Genomic DNA, 21,260 nt, shown 5'->3' with positions numbered 1-21,260 from the left:
ATAGAAGAGTTAAAAAATTATGACAAAACTGTCTAAAGACTTGGCAGCTCTCTGCAGGCATTCAAACCCGATTTAGTATGTTTCCCATGAAGACAAAAATTTGATGCCTATGTTTAATTTACACCTTTTCTTTTCTTTTTTTTTTAAGATTTTTTATTTATTTATGTGACAGAGAGACAGCCAGCGAGAGAGGGAACATAGCAGGGGAGTGGGAGAGGAAGAAGCAGGCTCCCAGCGGAGGAGCCCAGTGTGGGACTCGATCCCGGAACGCCGGGATCACGCCCTGAGCCGAAGGCAGACGCTTAACGACTGCGCTACCCAGGCGTCCCAATTTACACCTTTTCTTATAGATGTTCTTTTTCTCAGTAGTTGAATGAGTGCATGTGTGTGTGCACGTCTGTATGTGTGTTTGTGTGTGTTTTCTTAAATAGCAGAAGACTTTCTAGAATGATTTGTAGTCACAATTTTAAAGTACACTTTTTCTTCTGTCATTGCCAAAAGATTGTCTTTTTTGAAATGACAATAAGTTATTATCCCTTTGTGCACATTCTCATGTATCCATTTCCCTTGTTTTAAGTAATTTCTCTAAGTCTGCATGTCAGAGAGAATTGTTAGAAAGCTAGGACAGTGATTACAGTATCTTCCCTGTCCAGCTATATTCCATTTATCAACTCTCAGCGTAGTTTATGCGTCAGCAACCACAACAAACACTCAGTTCCTGTCTATGTTAAGTACTTTTCTTGTCATCCTTTCAATATTTTACCTAATTATTCTTTTGAAACTCCTAGAATCAGTTACATAGTAATGTACATTTAAGAAACACTTTTTGGGGTGTCTGGCTGGCTGAGTCAGTTAAGTGTCCAACTCTTGGTTTTGGCTCAGGTCATGAGATCGAGCCCCCACATTGGGCTTCTTGCTCAGCGTGGAGTCCGCTTGGGATCCTCTACCGCTTTCCCTCTGTCCCTTCCACTTGGCGCTCTCTCTCCCTCTCTCAATAAATAAATCTTTAAAAAAGTACTTTTTAAAACGCAAAATCAAATGTGCATCAACATAAAAGAATATGATCATCGCCTAGCCCGATTTGTTACATTTTTTTACATGGTCACTATGAGTTTCTTACAAAAATACCATTTATGGGAATGAAATGCCATGTCAGAGCTGAAAAGGACCTTAGTAAATGTGTTTAGAGATGTGGATACTTCAATGATTATGGTGTAATTATGATACAATAATATACTGTTTTACAGATGAGTAGAAGGAAATTTAAATAATTGAACAACTTGAAGGAAAATATATACATCACCTCATAACTAACGTACTCTATGCTGGCAAGTTAAGCACTTTGAAGTTTGTATGTGTGCAGTCTTGTCGGGAGAGAGAGATGACCTAAGTCTGTGGTTGTCCATACTGACTCTACATCAAAATAATTTGGGAACCTTTAAAATTCCAATGCCTGGGCCCCATCCTTAGAGATTATTCTGTTGTGATTGGGACTTTTTAACAACTCCCCTGTTGATTCTTTTGTTCAGCCAGATTGAGAACCATAGATTTAAGTGATACCCTTGATTTGGGAGGATTAAATTCAGTTCAACAACAAAAATACATTAAGTCTGTACAGTATGCCAGACACTTGCTACTTAGTAGGTATGCATAGTTAAAGAAAACAAGATCCTTCCTTTCATTAATGAATTTATGATCTAGTGGGGAGACATATGTGTGAACAAATCATTACAAAATATAAAGAATTATATTTCAGATGGAATATTTTCCAATTAATGACAGTATTAAGCATTGAGAAAATAATGATCTAGGATTGATCCCATCTCCCATTTCCAAAGTTTTAAAATAATCATTTCTTTTTACTCTCTTGAAGATTTATTGCTTTGCCAGAGTGCCTAGGTGGCTCAGTCGGTTAAGCTTCTTGCCTTCAGCCCAGGTCATGATCCCAGGGTCCTGGGATCGAGTCCTGCATCATGCTCCCTGCTCAGCAGGGAGTCTGCTTCTTCCTCTTCTTCTGCCCTCACTCGCTCCCTGCCCGTGCTTTCTCTCTCTCAAATAAATAAAACCTCGCAAAAAACGATTTATTGCTTTGCCAACATAAACTATTGTTACAAGTTATACTTTTCCTGTAGGATACTTTATCATTCACATTCCAGTTTTTTCTCTGCACTTCTGTTTTTGTTTACTATTCAGTACTGGGTACCATATTTTACTGAGTTTGGAATTTTCAAATAAAGATGCCCAAATAATTATTTGTGCTTTTACAACTGTCATTCAGAAATTATTATGTAAGCTTTAAAAAAACAGATTCAATCCTGACATTTCGGAGAGGGAAAATATACTTCATCTTGTCAGGAATATTTGTTATCCCCTTTTCTCTCTCTCATTTAGTTTTTTTAAGTGGTTGAAAGAAAAAAAAAATCTGTGTTTTCCTCATTGCCTTGCAAAATCTGTTTGTTTAAAATTCACCAAAACCAGGAGAGACTGAAGTCTCATGCTAAATCCCAGACAGCCACTGATACAAACATGTTTAAAATTTCTAGTTTTAGTGCTGTTTGTATGGCTTAGGTCATTACTACTCCAACTCTTCTACTGAAGCAGCCCCTTGGGATGCAGCATAGTTGGGAGGAGTGGAAAGGGTGACAAAACTGTACACCATGCAACCCACCGTAAGCACGAACATCATATGTTCTTCTGTTTTAAAATTCATATTTTACTATATTATTCCTCTATTACTCATAATTTTGAATTAAATTACTTGACTTTTTTTTCCCCTCAGATGCCAGAGAGATTACTGTGTATATCCTGGATTTAGTTTATCTCCTGCCTCGGACTTTTATATCTTACACCATTTGAAAATTTAAAACCTTAAGCCCTCTTAAAGAAAGATAATTGGTAACATTTTTGTGACCTCACAAATTGTTAATGTGGTTAACAGAAATTGACTTGATAAATTGAAATTATGCAAATTGGTTATTATAGTTATTAAGAAATTTTGAAAACCTTCAGAACTTGAATTATACTCTTTAAACATTATGTGGAATCCACTCTGACCCTTACTTAGGTCAAAGCCTGCAAAATTACTCTTCATTCCCATTCATAACATGTTAATGGATAACTCAGTAGGCTTCCACCGTAGGGAAGAAAATACTCAAATTTGGCTAGCAAAAAACTAATAGATCCTAGAAAAAAGATACTAGGGAATATAATATTTCTTAAATTTTATTCATAGGATTTTGTTTTCTTTGTTTTCCATCCAGTGTCACTAAACTAATAGAACTGACCTCTTGTTGCCTTAATGTGGTAGTATAGTCATTGTAGAAATTTCATTATTTATTTCTTCTGGCCCTTTAGTTATTATAGATGAATAAAATGTGGCTCCTCCTTCAAAGATTCAGTACCTAAGATCTAATAGTATAATGTGCACATAAAACATATAAAAAGTAAATTGAGGTTTAGAGACATACAGAAAAATACTTTTAAGCTAGCTAGTGTTGAACTCCATATTGGAAAATTGGTATTTCCGTTTATGTTGTTTTAAAATTATGTGTCACCTAACTATTTGATGTCTACTTACGTCTGAGGAAAGAAAAGGATAATCAGAGGTGACAGAAGAGCAAGATAGAGCCTCTTATGTGAGCTCTGATTTAGCTAAGAATTTTGAGAAAAGAGCAATTCTCACTTCAGCCTTTTGTGAGGAAGAAGTTGAACTCAAGTAATGAAACCTGTCAATAGCATACATTGTCATCAAACAAACTCAGGAATTATATTGCCTGCTTATTCACAAATACAACTCTGAAGTCAAAAATATATACATGGCAATGATAAATTTGCACTCAAAATTTTTTACTCTCTGTAGTCTGACAAAAGTAACTATTTCCACCTTGGCTGTGGACAGTGTTCCAGACTATGGCTGCATTGTCGGTCTGGCTCCCAGAGTGAGGCTAATGATGATGTAGAGAGAAACACCACAATGGCCTTGGAGCTTGTGGAAGAAATACATCTTTCTTCAAGCCCCTGATGTTCAGTAGCTGTCACAGCATAATCTTGTCTCTCCTGTGGGAGAGACACCCTCGTTTTGGCAGCGTTCTGGAAAGAGAGTGGATGAAAAACAAATGTTTACGCATGTTTGAAACTAGTCTATCCTCACATGTTATTGACAGTTTGGGTGGATATTGTGTTCTGAGTGTTATGTTCTCCGTAACCATGCAAGCAGTGTTTTCTTCTCTTTTCTAGCTTTACTGTTAAGAAATTTCGTTTTGTTCTTATTCATGATTCTTTGTACAATTTTTTTTTTCCCGTTAGCCTTTTCCTTAATTCTAATGTTAAGGAAATTTTTATGATAATGTGGTTTGTTGGGGGTTTTATATCAGATATTTCATTTCTGGGAACAGTTTTATATTTATTTGATAATTTCTTTTCTTCCACGTTCCCCCTTCACTCTTCCCCATTCACTCTTTCTACAGTTCCTACTCAGTGGATATGGTCTTTTGATTGGAGATCGCCATCCAATTTCCTTATTTCTCCATTTTTGTTGTTGTTATTACTGTTGCCACATCCTTTTATCTTTTTCTTGGCACCCTATCTTCTGTACTTTTGGGAGATGTTTGCAACTTTGTCTTTAAGCTTTCTTTTCTGGTTGTTTGAAATATCTTCATATATGTCAACCATGTAATTACAGAATTTTTTTTCTCTTGTTTCACTGTCTCTCATTTTCCAGGTTTCCTTTTTTTGTTGTGTTCTTATTGTTGTTCCTGGAATCTCTTTTGTACGCTTGGGCAGTGTCTTTCATGTCAGGTTGCCAACTCTAGGTAATGACTTCAGAAGTGATATTAGTAGCTTAGGCACCAGCTCTTTTGCCAACTCTAGCACCAGCTCCAGTACCTGTAGAGTTTGGGCCAGCTCTTGAACAAGCTCTGGTGCTTCACACAGCTCTGGGACCTTCTCCATCTCCAGAGCTGAGGGCAGTGCCAGCTTTGGAGCTAGAATCAGCTCCAGACCAGTTCCAGAGCAGAGCTAGAGCCAGCTCCAGGGATGGAGCGACTTCTGTCACTAGTTGCAGCACTGGCTCCAGCGGCAACTACAGAGCTAGGGCCGATTCCAGAACTCATCCTAGCAGCAACTCTAGAGCCAGAGCCACCTTCTACACTAGCTCCAGAAATAGTGCTGGAGCTAGCTGCAGAGCTACAGCCAACCCCAGCATGAGCTCTCATCCCAACTCCAGATTTAGTGGCAGCTCCAGCTCTAGCCCCAGAGCCACTATCAGCTCCAGATCTAGAGTTATCTCCGTCACCAGCTTTCATACCAGGTCTGGCAACAGTGCCAGACTTCGAGTCAGCCCAGAACTAGAGTCAGTTCTACAGCCAGCTCCAGCACTGCAGTCTGAGATACAGCAGCTTGGGCATCAGCTCTCGAGCTAGACCCATCCAGTGCCAGCTCCGTTCCCATATCCACCACCAGCATCAGACTGTCAGCTCCAGACCCAGAGCCAGCTCAGGCAGCAGCTCCTGTGCCGCTTCTAGCTTTCTGTCCCCTCCCTTGGAATGGCGTCTTTTTGGGGGTTTTTTTTTTTTTTTGTACTTTTCAGTTTATGTTTCATACACTTTGTGGCTTACCATATTTTGTGTTTTACAATTCACGTACGATAAAACTTAAATCCTTGATCATTAAAAAAGAGAATGTTACTGATTAAAGGGTCTGTTTGTATGTTTTTATTTTGCTGAGCCAGTGTAATAAGTGAATTATTTTCTTTTAAATGGTGCTATAACATTGTGCTACTATTCTTAAATTTTGTTAGGTCTTATCTCTCTTAACAGCTTCTTTTTCTAATCTTAAAAATGTGAGTGATTTCCAAAATTCATCCTAGGTGTTTTGATCCTCTTTCTGTTTCTTCTTCTTTTTAAAATTTTTTAAATTTAAATTGAATTTAATCAACATATAGTGTAGTATTAGTTTCAGAGATAGAATTTAGAGATTCATCAGTTGCATATAACACCCAGTGCTCATTCCATCTTTAGAGGCTTTTGCCTGATGGTTTGCTTTAGTCAATATTTTTATGCAAATAATTCCAAATTCCACATTCCATTGTGATATACCATCATCATCCTAATCCCAACAAATAGGGACTCATGACAACCCTGTGATTTTCCTCAAATGAGTACCCTTTTTCTTATTTTCATAATAATATTACCATTCTTCCTGTCGTTCATGCTAATAACTTAAACCTTATATTGTTCTACTTTTTTATTTTAGTCCTTAAATCCAATTTCTCATCCAGAATCGTCTTTTAATTTGTATCATCTCTTAATTTCCATTTCCCTATTCGAAATACCAGTGCAGTATAGGCCTTTATTGTTTCTCTTCTAGAAAGGCATATAAAACAGTCTTCTACTGTTTACTCTTGCAGAAGTGACAAATTACTCTTTTAAAACACATATTTCTTGAATGAAGTCTTGCAGTCATACACTTTCATTGGCTTTCTCATCCTTCAAACTCTAATGTCCTTGACTTGGCTCAGACTTAGATTTCTGCTGTTCCTTTATCAAAGATTGCAGATTAGTGTCTCGTGGGCTGAGGCACCTCACAGATATCTTTTGTTTGATCTTTGATCTGAACAGAGTTTTTAAAACATTTTCCTCTATGATCTTTTAGACACAGTATAATTTGGGATGCATATGTAATACCTGAGTATGTACTTTGAAATATCTGCTTAAAAAATCCTATGCATATTTAAGTTTCTGCTGATAAAAGAGCCTTGGTGTACAAACAGTATCATAAAGAATATCATGTTTAAGACATTGTCTGTAAGAGTTTATTCTTCACAGTGCCATGGTTCTTTTTATATAAGAGTCACTTTTCTCTTGAAGCTAATATCACAATAAATGTCAAGTAGTCCTGAGAAATTTGCACATTTTGTGGGATATTGGTTTGCAATAAATATAGGATATATAATGGGAATATGCAAAATATATAAAAGGTTGGTAATATAAATCATTTTATTAAAATATAGGAAAAAGAGTTCCCTGTAATTATTTTCAACAGAAATGATTTTAAAGTTTTAATAAGCACTGCAAAATGCAATAGTGATGTTGTCATTTCGATGAATTTTCATTAGGTTATGTAGGATAGCTAAAAGTGGCTTTGCTAAAACCATTTAGAGAGCCATAGAACCATTTATGCCTTTATAAGATCATTACTGTCCCCAGGCTTCCACATCTCTTTTCCCAAGTTGTTGATTCTCTCTCCTGGGGAAATGTAGATTCATGATGCATTCTTCTGTAATTCTTCACAGATATACTTCAAGCAGAAAATATTTACAAATCAAGTACCTATTTTGGGGGACCACATTTGTTCCCAGTATGTATGCAAAACTTTAAAAAGGCAATATGATCAAGAGTAGAGGGAAGGGTTGACATGGAGACTGCTTTTTGTGAAGCTGAATTTATGGCAAGACAGCTGACTACCTCGTGTGTAGCAACTTATTAGTGGGAAAATCATGAAGAAAAAATCTATAGATGAGTGATGTGAGTGATCAAGAGGGATTTTTTTTAACAATGTATTAAGGAAGCATTTATTTATAGTACTATTGAAAGAGTTGTGTTTTTTAATCCAAAAAATACAATTTACCAGCTATATAAAAAAGCAAAAAATTGAAATCACTAGAATAAACCAATACCCCTTCAAAAAAAATGGTTAAGGCATATTCTAAATATGCTATTGGAAGAGTACAAAATAAGCAATATACTTTCCTAAGCCAAAACACTATATAACAATCACAGATTTATAATGACACTGGAACTGCCAAATTTACAATATGTTCTAATCTAGATTAGCAAAGAGAGGTTACATTCGGATATAGTTTTAATATTGCCCCCCTTTTCTTTTGCAAATTCAAAAGAATTCATTCGTAACCTTTTTTTCTACGTACTTTTCCGTCACCTGGAATGCACGTGTAACTAGAACATTTAATTTCCAAATCAATTTTAATGTATATATTTCTGATTTTTGTTTTATAGTCTGAATGAAAAATCTCTATGTTCAAGGCTAATGTTTTCTTTCCCAAATGTTTCTACCACTTGTATAGTTGCATGACTATTTATTTGATTTCTTTTGGAAGGAGGCTGTGTGCTGAGAATCTTCTGTACCCGTGTCTCACTTTCTATCTCAGTCTGCATCAAGCCTGAGATTTACTGGGAATTCAAAAGCACCTTCTAAACTAAGTGATACAGAGCTACTTTTAAAATTTGGATTTCTTACAGAATAACATTTGTTAAAAATATTTTTAAAAGATGTAGAAATGATATCACATGGAAGCTGTTAACATCAACATGATCCTTAAACCAGATGTTACTTTTGTTTACATGCTCATTTTTCTTAAACTTGGTTTGGTTTCTCCTTTTAGGAATGGCAAAATTCTATTCAGAAGAATGCAGGACTTGCATTTATTGAACTCATCAATGAAGGAAGGTAATTAATTTTACAATTTTTAGACAATTAGTTTGTGTACATTTTATTCTGCTAGGCGGCTGCTCTCCTACCATCTGTTCCAAAAATGAATAAGGAAATATATTAGAGTTAAATAATTTATCACACAGGTAGTTAAAAGGAACAAAGTTTAAGATATTAATCATATTTATTTTAGGGTGCAGAAAAGCATCTATGAAATAAAGGAACAAACTTTATAAGGTTTTTGTGAGATTTGAGCCCCATCTTACTGGGTAGTAAAGTTGTTTAACACAGATCAAGTGAACCCAGTCTGCAGTCCCATCTGCCACTCCATCTGTTTTCAAAGCCATGCTCAGTGTTCACTCCCTCAGCCCATCTCAGTTCACGTGAAGTAGTTTTATCTGAACATATCATGCTCTTGGATATCCAACCGAAAACGTGAAGAATGTTAAATATGGGGAATAGAATGGTCAGATTAAGAATTTATATATCCCATTGTTAAAATGGTGCTGTAAGTAAATTTATGTTAGAGCCCATTATTGTATTTACCACTTTAGGATAAACAGTTGTTCACTGTGATTTTTCCAATACTTTATTGGCAGTGGATACATTGAGACAGATGTTAACTGTCACCATTCTGAGATGTATAGCTTCTGTCAGCCAAGGACCTGCATCCTTTACAGTGTTTTTTCTATGATACAGTGTATTCTTTGGAAAATAATGACTGAATATTTGGCATAATCTATTTTTTTCTTATTTGAAACTATATTTAATTAAATTGATGATAAGGAAATAATGCTTACTGTATATAAAACTTCCCTTTATCAAGGGAGGTGTCATGAAAGAATATTTTACAAGATTTCCTTGAAAATTAGTTTATATATGGTATAGCAAGCCATTTTTAAAAAATCAAATGCAGTTTAGTATTCCTTTTTAGTATTAGTTTTTTTCCCATCAGTTTATTATAATTCGGACATAACCTCTGTTTTTATAATAATTCATTTTATTGTATATTTCTCATTTACATATCCATGAATGAATTATTTTTTGTCATAATAACAACTCTAAAAGTTAAAATAAATTTTACATTCACTGCAAAGCAAAAGATGCAGGAAAATATCAGCTTTCTTTTATAATATAAATACTAATTTTACATAATAACAACATACTGTAGTTCTTATAGAACTTTGTTGTGATAAGAGTTGATAATAATTATTATCCATCTTAAGGTGATGAAAAACAGAAAAAAAAATGTTGCCCAGACTATTCATTTTCATATCAATTATAAAAATCTCTCAATTCATATACATGCTAATTTTGTCAATTTGTTTCAACTGTGAAGGGAAAAACAAAAATTATCTTGTCATCAGTAACTCTCTGAAGAGTTAACATAATTGAATTTTCAGCACTTAAGATTATAGTTATTATCTTAGAAAAGGAAGGGGGGAATTTGCTAATACCAGAGGTTTTAGTTCTGATACTATTTTATTGTTCAGTGGTAGAGTTTGGAGTTCATTTATTTTGTTTTAGAAAAAAGTTGGAATTATAGAAGGTAGTTATAATTTTTAAAAAATTTTAGTCCATGAAAACCTTCAAAATGCTCACCATAATGTTCTTTGTGCCATTCTAGATTTTTGTATTCATTTACCAATTGTTCCTCCACTAAAGATGATTTTAGAACAAAAATTGAAACATGACTAGCAAAAAATATGAAAGAACAGATCATGTGTACATTAATACAGCAAATGCCTGTTCAGTGACTACTACATACCAAATCCTATTATAGGAGATGGGAATAGAGAAGTGAATGAGACAAACATGGTTCTGAATTTTTGGAGGAAAGACAAATATTAGAATAATCCATACAATATTGTAAGTGTGCTGTGATAGAGGTGGTATAGGTATTAATACAAGTAGAAGACAGGACACTTACTCTCGACTTAAAGAGTATATTCTCCAGGTGATAGGACTATCAGGGATTTCAAAAAATGTATCCAAGAAAAGCCAATACAATAGAACAAAGATGGCCTTTTCAGTGAATGGTGCTGGACATCCACATGCCAAAATTAAATCTAGACACAGACCTTATACTCTTCACAAACATTAACTCAAAATGAATCAGAGATCTGAATGTAAAATGCAAAACTATAAAATGTATAGAAGATAACATAAGAGAAAATCTAGATGACCTTGGGTTTGGTTATGACTGTTTAGATACAACACCAAAGACATGATCCATGAAAGAAAGAGTTGATAGTCTGGACTAAATTAAAATTAAAGACTTCTTTTCTACAAAAGTCAGTGTCAAGAGAATGAAAAGAACAAGCCACAGACTGGGAGAAAATATTTGCAAAAGACACTTCTGATAGAGGACTATTCCCTAAAATATACAAAGAACTCTTAAAATTCAACAATAAGAAAATAAACAACCTGGTTAAAAAAATGAGCCAAAGGCCTTAACAGACACCTCAGCAAAGAAGATCTATGTATGGCAAATAAGCTTAGGAAAAGATGCCCTTCATCCATCATAAGTCATCAGGGAAATGCAAATCAAAAACATGAGATACCACTACACACCTATTAGAATGGTCAAAATCTGGAACACTGACAAGAATGTGAACAACAGGAACTCTCATTCATTAGTGGTGAGAATACAAAATGGTACGGCCACTTTGCAAAATAGGTTCGTAGTTTTTTACAACACATTCTTACTGTGATCTAGCAGTTGTTCTCCCTTATATCTCCTCGAAAGAGTTGAAAACTTATGTTCACATAAAAACCTGCACACAGATGTTGATAGCCACTTTATTCATAATTGCCAAAACTTGAAAGCAACCAAGATGTTCTTCAGTAGATGAATGGATAAACAGATACCCATTTATTTATGTGGTACAACCAGACAGTGGAATATTTATTATTTAGTGATAACAAGAAATGAGCTTTCAGGGTGCTTGGGTGGCTCAGTGGGTTAAGCGTCTGCCTTCAGCTTGGGTGAAGATCTCAGGGTCCTGGGATCAAGCCCCACATTGGGCTCCCTGCTCAGTGGGGAGCCTGCTTCTCCCTCTCCTTCTGCCACTCCCCCTACTTGTGCTCTCTTGCTCATTCTCTCCATCTGTCAAATAAATAAAATCTTTATAAAAAAATAAAGTAAAAGAAATGAGCTGTCAAGCCACAAAAAGACATGGAGAAACCTTAATTGCATATTACTAAGTAGAAGAAGCCAATCTGAAAAGGCTACACACTGTATGATTCCAACTATATGACATTCTTGAAAAGGCAAGATTATGGAGACAGTAAAAAAAAGATTAGTAGTTGCCAGGAGTTAGGGAAGAGGAAGACATAAATAAGCAGTGCATAGAGGACTTTTAGGCCAGTAAATCTACTCTGTTTGATACTGTAATAGTGGATACATGTCATTATATATTTGTCAACACCCATAGAATGTACAGCACCAAGAGTAAGCCCTAATATAAACTATGGATCTTACGTGATAACACTATATTAAGATAGGTCCATCATTTGTAACAAATGTAACACTATGGTAGGGGATGGAGATAAAGGGGGAGAACCTTGTGTGATGAGGGGATATCTGGGAAATTTCTGTATCTTTTATTCAAGGCTGCTGTGAACCTAAAATTGCTCTAACAATAGTCTATAAAATTAAAAAAAACAAAAAACAAAAACAAGAGGTTAAAAAAAAAAGTGTATCCAAATAGAATGCCATCTTCATTGAGAACTGAGAGATGGTTAGAACATAGGTGAAAGAAAATTAAAAAATAGAGGAATGAAATTCTGGGCCAGGGGAATGGTATGATACCAAAGCCTGGAAGCAATAGATAGCAAGACATGTTGCTGGACAGCTCTTTTTAGTCAAGCTAAGAGCTATTTAAGTGCCAGTTGTATACCAGCCAGATAGAGGCAAGTCATCCCTTCATGGCAAGGATCACTGGCGAGAGTCATGCCATGAAGGGGTTTGTAAGCTATGGTAAGGGTGCTGTGATATAATTGAAGAGAGCTAGGCATAATCTACAGTGTGGCAAATGGATTTACGGGGCTCTAAACGAATCTAATCTGAGATTCAGTAATCTCATTTAAGATGATGGTGTCATAGACTGACTACTAGTGGCTATGAGGAAGCAAGAAGTGGACAGACTTAAAGTATCCTTTGGAAATTAAGTCTACAAAATTGCTGATAGATTGAATTGTAAGAGGGAAAAGAAGGAATCAAAGATAACTTGATTTCTGGCTTTAAAGCTGGTTGGTTTATACTGTAAGTATAATTTACTTAGAACAATACAGAAGGAAGAACATGCGCTGGATGGTTACGGGTGCAATTCTCAGGGAGCCTGTGTAGAAGGAGCAGAGAACCTGAGGCCACTTTACAGCTGTTCCTGCTGGGAATCCTCTTTCCCTGCAGCTGTACATAATTGGCTGTTTTCTGTCGTTAGAAATCAGCTTAAATGTCACCCTCTCAGAGAGGCTCCCTTGACCATCTTATTGAGTTACCACACTTCCACCACATGACTCTGTTTTAACATTTAATTACGTCATCTCAAATTATTTTCATTGTTTACATCTATCTTCACCACCAAAATATACTTTCCTTAAGAACTTGTATTCTTTTCACTGATATATTCTTGGTTTCTGGAATAACACCCGACATGTAGTTCACAATCACAAATATTTATTGAAGGAATGAAGAAAAGAATGCTGACTAGAATGAGAAGGAATGAACAGGCAACAAAAGGGTTTTTGAGTCAGGATGAAAGGGACTACTGATTCGGTGACGAGACTGTCAATGTTGATTTCATTCACATGTACACCTGTGTGCTGAAGACGCTGGGTATAGACCCAGGCCCTGCTATAGGAAAGCTTACAGTCTTGTGGGGACAACAGTCTTACAATTACTGATATAATAATTGTGCCAAAGTCGAGGGTACTATGGGAGCAGATAATTCAGGGAATGACTTCTGAGAAAGTGGCGATTTCATGAGAGAACTTGATCCAGGAGCTAGGTTGTTCGGAGCTGAGGAATGAGTAGGAGATGAGTGTAGTCAGCAAGTACACCAACTCTAAGGAGTTTGGCCAAGAAGAGGAAAGATAGGGTGGTTGCTGGAGGTGGGTTTTGTTTTGTAGGGATATTTTTTGGAAGGAAGGGCTTGAGTATTTTTTCATGCTCACTGAATACTCAGGGAGGGGTGAGACAGAGGCGCGGGGCTTAGCCTCTTGTGGAAGAGCCTGAAAAAGGAGGCTCACAGTTACATTGGCGGCAGGACTCAGCGGGGATTTTATGATACCTTTTATTTTCTCTGTGAGGTGACAGGAAGGACCATTTATTGAAAATGAAGAAAATTTGGAGAGGTGGGTGTCATGTTTGAGAAGAGAGGAAAATGTTGAAAATAGCCAGTGTAGATGAACAGGGGAGAGAAAAGACAGGAAACCTAGGCCTATGGCCAGAAGGTTTGGGGGACCAGATGAAGATTGCTGTCCTTGATACTGGAGTATTTTCCCCAGCAGTCCGCGGTACAGTGAAGATGGACACTCATTTCTCATACTTCAGTGAAAAGAATGTCTTCACTGAGTGCCAACCCCTCCCCCATCCCTAGTCCAGATTAGGTGCCTTCCCATGTTCTCATAGCACCTTCCAGTTCTCCTGATGTGTACTTCCCATACCGCAGTGTCAGGGCCTGTTTTGTCATCGCATGTTTTGTTGGGCTCTTTCCACAGTGCCTATTACAACACATCGCATATGTATATCATTTGTATGGAGTTCAAATACTAGTTCTTGTATTGATCAACTGTCAGACTCTAACGTGTAACATAATCTCCCCCTGACACAGTTTCACATCTGTAGAAGAGTGCAACACCTTTCTTCCCCATTTTCTCTGAAGGTGGAAAATAATATATGACATTGATTATAACTGCTGCAACATAGGCTTTTAAAAATGGAAGCTTTGTTGTTGTTATTACTTATAATGTATATTCAGAATTTTGCTGACTCTGACCTTTAGTTTACTTCATTTCCTTTCAATTTAGACCTTTCTCTTTCATAAATTTGAACTTGGGAGTTTCAGATCAAAAAAAAATCATATTGAGATTGGGATGTAGATACAGTAAAGACACACTACTCCATTTATCTGGCTTCGATTTGTTGAGGCCTACTATGTGCTAAGCACAAATTAGATTCTTTATACACTCTTTTATTTCATTTGCATGGACATACAGCCTTTTTCTTAACTTGTTCTAATAATTTAAAATGAAGCATATAAAGAACACTTTCTCTTAGTCATTAGAATATCAGTCTTTAATTTGTCCTTGTGGGAATGAAGTTAAAAATCTTTAAGTGGAAATTGTTATAAATGTTTATCCTACTTAACAGCTATACTCGTGAATATAATTCATCAATCATAGCTAGAGAAAGCAATTGTGCAGTTGTCTACAATTAACAGGACAAAAACAGTTGATGAATGTGCAGCTGAATTAAAGTACTCCCTAGGACAGGCTGAAATTATAAACTGGATCATTTAGAGGAATCTAACAAAGGATCTTTATAATTAAAACAAAGCAAGGTTAATGGGATGTAAAATTGCCTATAATATCTTGGCAATAATAATTGGATTTTAAATTATTAAAATATGAATTGAACTATAAAGCAAATAAGAAAGAATTTTTTAAATTATGGGATTTGAGTGATCCTTTGAAATAAATTAATCATTTGCCTAAAATAAACCTTTATCACTCTTTTGAAAGCATATAGGATGTAATATTAATGAATATACATAATAGCCAGTGTGTATTTGTGTTTGGTACTGAATTTAGCATAAGATTCACAGGATGCCAATTTTTATTTTGTTCTTTAAAATAGTGAAAAATATATATAGCTTGAATTTCTTAGGTTTTGAAAAGAAAAAGGATATCGCATCTAAGCATAATTCTTTAGTGATTATATGGCCTTGACTTGAATATCTTCTGTAATTTAACAAATGCTATGTAATAATTAAAACAGTAAGCTTTGGTTTGGCTTATTTAATAATTAAAGCAATAAACTTTGAGTTTATTTGTTTTCTGTCTTTGATTTGGCAAAAACTGTATTTAAAAAACAGTAACTTCCGGGGCGCCTGGGTGGCACAGCGGTTAAGTGTCTGCCTTTGGCTCAGGGCGTGATCCCAGCGTTGTGGGATCGAGCCCCACATCAGGCTCCTCCACTGGGAGCCTGCTTCTTCCTCTCCCACTCCCCCTGCTTGTGTTCCCTCTCTCGCTGGCTGTCTCTATCTTTAAAAAAATAAATAAATAAAAATAAAATAAAATAAAAAACAGTAACTTCCAAAACTGTAAGATAAGAAACTCTTTTCATTAGAGTTGAGATTCTGGTTTAATTTTGAATCAAGAATCCCTGAAAACTTCTGGAAAACAAAAGTTTCCAACCTAATCTATACCTTTTCATTAGTACTCTGTTATTCATTTTACTCATGTAATAAGTTTTTAAATCATGCTGAGTTTTGTAAATGAATGAGGGGGAAAAAGTCTTGTGCTTTTACAAAATTAATTGTATAGATCTTAAACAGTATTACTAATTTATAGACTTAACTTTAGATGTTGGTTATAAATAAAATGTTATTTACCTAAAACTAAGATAAAAATATATCTGCATATATGTATGTATTGAGATTCTTTTTGTCTTGTGAGGACATCTTTAAATATACTTTCCTCCTAGGCAGCATTATTTTAACTTCAGGAAGAGTTAAGTAATAATTCGTTAAATCACTCATAGTTCTTTATATTAAAAAGACAAATGCAAGAGTGCTCAATTTTTAGTATATTCATTTATATGTCTTATTTCTTACTCTTTCTTATTTCTTAGAGACTTTAATGTTTTGTTGGTGTTCTTCCCTTAGTGCAAGCAAATGCCAGTCAAGAGTCAGATGATCCATGTCTTTATAGGAAACTTTGATTCAGTTTCTGTACCATTCTGACATAACTAGTTTCTATACCATTCTCAAATAACTTGGCAACGGAGGAGCCTAGAATTGGCATTTGTGGCTCATATGTTGTTTAAATAACAGGTACAGGTAAACTAACAGGTTGTTGGAGGGCCTATGCTAACATGAAGGTACAATGTGTATGGCCAGTCCAAGGGTACGCTAAAGGTGAAAGATGAAGTGAAGGAATAGAATGAACAAGCCAGGTAAGACAAGAGAATAGCTATGGCCTGGGCTATAGATTTTAATTTAGAAGTTCTTCCTAAGGTGCCAGAGGAGTTGAAGTGTTGAGTATAGGCTGATTATTTTTCATTTTGGTAAAGGGAAAGCACATCAACTATATTCTTTAGTTATTGCTGTAGAGACCAACATTTGAAAATCCAGAATACGTCTTTTTTTTTAAGATTTTATTTATTTACCTGATAGACAGTAAGAGAGGGAACACAAGCAGGGGGAGTGAGAGAGGGAGAAGCAGGCTTCCTGCTGAACAGGGAGCCAATGCGGGGCTTGATCCCAGAACGCTGGGATCATGACCTGAGCCAAAGGCAGATGCTTAACGACAGAGCCACCCAGGTGCCCCCAGAATACTTCTTTTATGATATGACTGTCATAAAGTGTCACAGTCCAAGCTGGAAGAGGAGTAAGAAAAAGTTCATTGTTTATGTTTGCATATATTAAATGTTTATATATTTTTTAAAAAACCAATACTTATGAATCCGACTTCAAAACAGTCCATTATTCAGTCTAGATTTTTTTCATTCTTAGCACACACACAAAAAAACAATAGACAACTTAAGAGTACATTGATGTTAAAAAATGATTTAATATTTCTACCAAATATGTAAGGAAAAACTAATTTTACTCAGTCTTCCAAAAATAGAAAAGTAGGTCATACTTTACACCTCATTTTATGAGATTTCATCACCCTGATAATAATAACAATTACAAGAAATAAAATTACTGATCAATATCCACCAGAAAACATAGGTCAATATTAATATTATCTTTATAAAAGTTGGCAAATCAAATCTAGGAATATATGAAAAGGATTATAATATAAGCAAGAGGTGTTTATCCCAAGGATGCAGAGATTGTTTAATATTCAAAAATATCTATCAATGTAATATATCATATGAATAGATTTTTTAAAGTATATTTTAATAGACATAAGAAAAACATTTGAAAAATTCAACATATATTCATAATAAAACTCTCAGTAAACTGGAAATTAAACTCCCTCAATGTAGTAAACACTATCTACAAAAAACATACAGCTAACATCCTACTAAATGGTGAAAGACTGAATGCTTTCCCACTAGATCAAAAACAAGGCAGGGATGTTCTCACTCCCTATGTGTATTCAGTATTGGGCTGGAGATCATAGCCAGTTCAATTAGGCCAGTAGAAAATTCTAAGGTGGCTGAGAAAAGGGACTATATAATAAGTGAATTTAGCGAAGTTACATGAGAGGAGATCAGTATTCAAAAATCAATTATAATAACATGTCTTCATAATATATGTGAAATAGTAGAAGCTTAAATAAAGCAAAACCATTATAATAGTATCAAAAACAAGAAGTACTTAGGGTTGTATTTACTAAAATTTGTGAAAGACCTATATGATAAAAACTACAAAATATTTCTGTAAAAAAATAAAAAATAAAGAAATGCAGAAATATGTATTCATAGATCAGAGGACCTAACATGGTTAAATTGTTAGTTCGCCCCAAACTGGTCTATAGACTCAAACCTAATCAAAATTCCAGCAGGCAACTTTGGGTTTTTTGGTAGAAATTAACAAGCTGATTTTGAATTTCTGTGAAAATACAATAGCCAGAACAAATAAATCATTTACAGAATGTGTTCCTGTGAGTTCATAGGGCTTTAACTTGTAGCCCTTCAGTGCTTCAGTTTTATGACGGGCCCAGTAAAGGCTGGTAATTGTTTCAGCAAGGATTACTTTGGACCTGAAGTGGCCAATTGTGTTGCACTGTATTCATAAGTACATTTCAAATTCACAATGACTAAATAGGCATTGAGTAGCGAAAGTGAAGCCGGTGGTTTCTCTTCACTTTAATATTCTTTATATGAGTTGAAACTGTCTTTCAACTGTGCTTTTTTTTTGTATTTATTCTTTTTATGTTTAATTTTTCCCCATTTTTAAATTTTTTTTATTATATTATGTTAGTCACCATACAGTACATCCCTGGTTTTTGATGTAAAGTTCGATGATTCATTACTTGCGTATAACACCCAGTGCACCATGCAATACGTGCCCTCCTTAATACCCATCACCAGCCTATCCCATTCCCCCACCTCCCTCCCCTCTGAAGCCCTCAGTTTGTTTCTCATAGTCCATAGTCTCTCATGCTTCATTCCCCCTTCTGCTAACCCCCCTTCTTTATCCCTTTCGTCCCCTACTGATCTTCCTAGTTCTTATGTTCCACAGATGAGAGAAATCATATGATAATTGTCTTTCTCTGCTTGACTTATTTCACTTAGGATTATCTCCTCCAGAACCGTCCATGTTGCAGAAAATGTTGAGAACTCGTTCTTTCTGATAGCTGAGTAATATTCCATTGTATATATGGACCACATCTTCTTAATCCAGTCATCTGTTGAAGGGCATCTCGGCTCCTTCCACGATTTAGCTATTGTGGACATTGCTGCTATGAACATTGGGGTGCATATGGCCCTTCTCTTCACTACGTCTGTATCTTTGGGGTAAATACCCAGTAGTGCAATGGCTGTGACCCAATAATTCTAAGCTTAGATATTTTCCCAAGAGAAATGAAAGTATTAGTCCACATTAAGACCTATGTATGAATGTTCATAGCAGCTTTATTTATAATAGCCAAAGACTAGAAATAACGCAAGTGTCCATCACTAGGTAAGTGGATAAACTAACTATGATACAGCGTTATATGGAATACTGCTCAGCCATAACAGGTATGAGTCACTGATATGCACAACATACATGGAACTTTGAAAGTATTAGGTGAAGCTAAGAAGCCAGACAGCAAAAATATGCTATGTGATTCCATTTATGCGATAGCAGGGAAAAGACAAAATTAGAGGGACAGAAAACAGTTCAGTTCTTGCTGTGGATGGCAGGAGAAGAGCACAAGGGAACATTTTTGGGTGATGGAAATGTTCTTGCTTGTAGTGGTAGCTACCTAAAATATACATTTGTCAAAACTCACAAAAATGTGCATTTAAAAAGAATTAATTTTATTATATGCAAATTATATCTCAATAAACCTGACTTAAAATTAAAAAAAAAAAAAAACTACAGTAGTGCTTCATTGCTTGTGAAGTTCTCTAATTGACTTGCTAGGCCTTTGCTTCTCTGGCCTCCCTTACCTCCCCACACTGATCCAGGCTCCCTCCATTCACTCCTAAAGCACCCCTATATCACCCTCATATTTCATTGTCCTTTACTACCACAAAGAAGGCCCTCGATAAATTACTGTTGAATGAATGATTGCCTGTATCTCACTCTCTGGAATGCCCTGTGAGAAGCCACACCAAACTGATTATGTTTCCCAAACAAGTCAAACATAATGGCCTGTCTGTGTGACTTTGGGCAAGTTACTTAATCTAAGCCTTAGTTTCTTCATCAGTGTAATGGGCTAATTATGCTTATCTAATAAGGTATCAAATGAGGTAAGCATTATATGAAATGATACCTATAATGCACCTAGCCTGGTAAGCAATCAATTCACAATGTTCCTGACACATAATAGGCACTCAAGAAATGATCATTTGTTTTTATTATTATTTATTTAAGTGGCATGTGAGCTAGGTTATGAAGACTATGGACAAAGGTTGAGGACTCTAGAGTACCTTACACATCCCATCAAGAGCATTGATGGGTTTTGTGTGTTCTCAGTATGATAGTATCGCCACTCCCTCATTGGCTAAATCACATTTTATGCAGAACACTAATACACACACAAGTGGTAGATAGGGTGGTAATAATGACCTGTTCAGAGGCTTCCTAGTGTATTGTGCTACTTAGCAGTCAAAACAGTAAATAAAAGTCATATTTTACTTATTCTCTCCCTTCTTTTCCAAAAGAAATGTATTTTAGATTACATTACTTTCTAGTTCTTTGAATTCATACTGGTAGATTCAGCAATAAGAAATTGTATTTTTAATCAAGGGTAAAGCTCTTATTGGGGCTTGTAGTCATAATATTTGCAATACTTTTGCAATCCTTTTCTTTTGGAAAAGGAACCATGTCATTGAGGGAGCACAGAACTTGGGAAATTAGCCAAGAGACTGTCCTGGAGTACACAGTATTCCTGGCATCATTGTATTATATTGTGGCTAATGGTGCTGTTATGCCTCATTTGCCTCCAAATTTTTCCCCCAAATTTTCTTTATACACCATCAGTCCATGTGTCTCTACTCCTATTATTAGAAGTTAAATAGAATTAAATGGCTTGAAGCAGCTTTCTTTCCTTTAGTCACTGCCACATCTCTGATTTTGAGCTGGTATTTCTCAAATCACCAAGTCTATTCCATTTTTTTTCAGACATGTATTCCTGTTAGCATTGACTGTCCTTCTCCTGAATATTACAACTTTGAGCTGTTCACTTGGAATCTCAAAATTTGAGCTAGGAGCTAGATTATTTGGCCCAGGGTTAACCCTAATAGGAGAAAGTCTTCTAATCAGTATTTTTAAAACTATTTTCTTGACCATTAATAGCACATATAATTCTAATGGGTTGCTATCAGCACTTTCAAAAATAGGAAATAATAAATAATAGAAAAATTAATTGGGTATACTATCTGTTCAGGTAAATATTGTTTGCTGAAGTGTTTGCTGTGT

General features: G+C 35.5%; 1 protein-coding gene across 9 annotated transcripts in view; it reads left to right on the top strand.

The window, feature by feature from the left end:
• Positions 1 to 21,260, top strand: part of NBEA (neurobeachin) — a 662,067-nt gene that overhangs the window by 329,646 nt on the left and 311,161 nt on the right. For all 9 annotated transcript variants that reach the window (XM_087865187.1, XM_045796974.2, XM_045796975.2 and 6 more), the window contains exon 35: positions 8,402 to 8,466. In XM_087865187.1, the coding sequence (XP_087721313.1) occupies positions 8,402 to 8,466 (65 nt within the window). The remainder of the gene's footprint in view (positions 1 to 8,401; positions 8,467 to 21,260) is intronic.

Source organism: Ursus americanus, chromosome 10 (genome assembly GCF_024610735.1).
Source record: "Ursus americanus isolate L20-20 chromosome 10, mUrsAme1.1.p, whole genome shotgun sequence".
In the NCBI taxonomy this organism is placed as follows: Eukaryota; Metazoa; Chordata; class Mammalia; order Carnivora; family Ursidae; genus Ursus; species Ursus americanus.
This window is presented reverse-complemented; position numbering and strand designations above follow the sequence as displayed.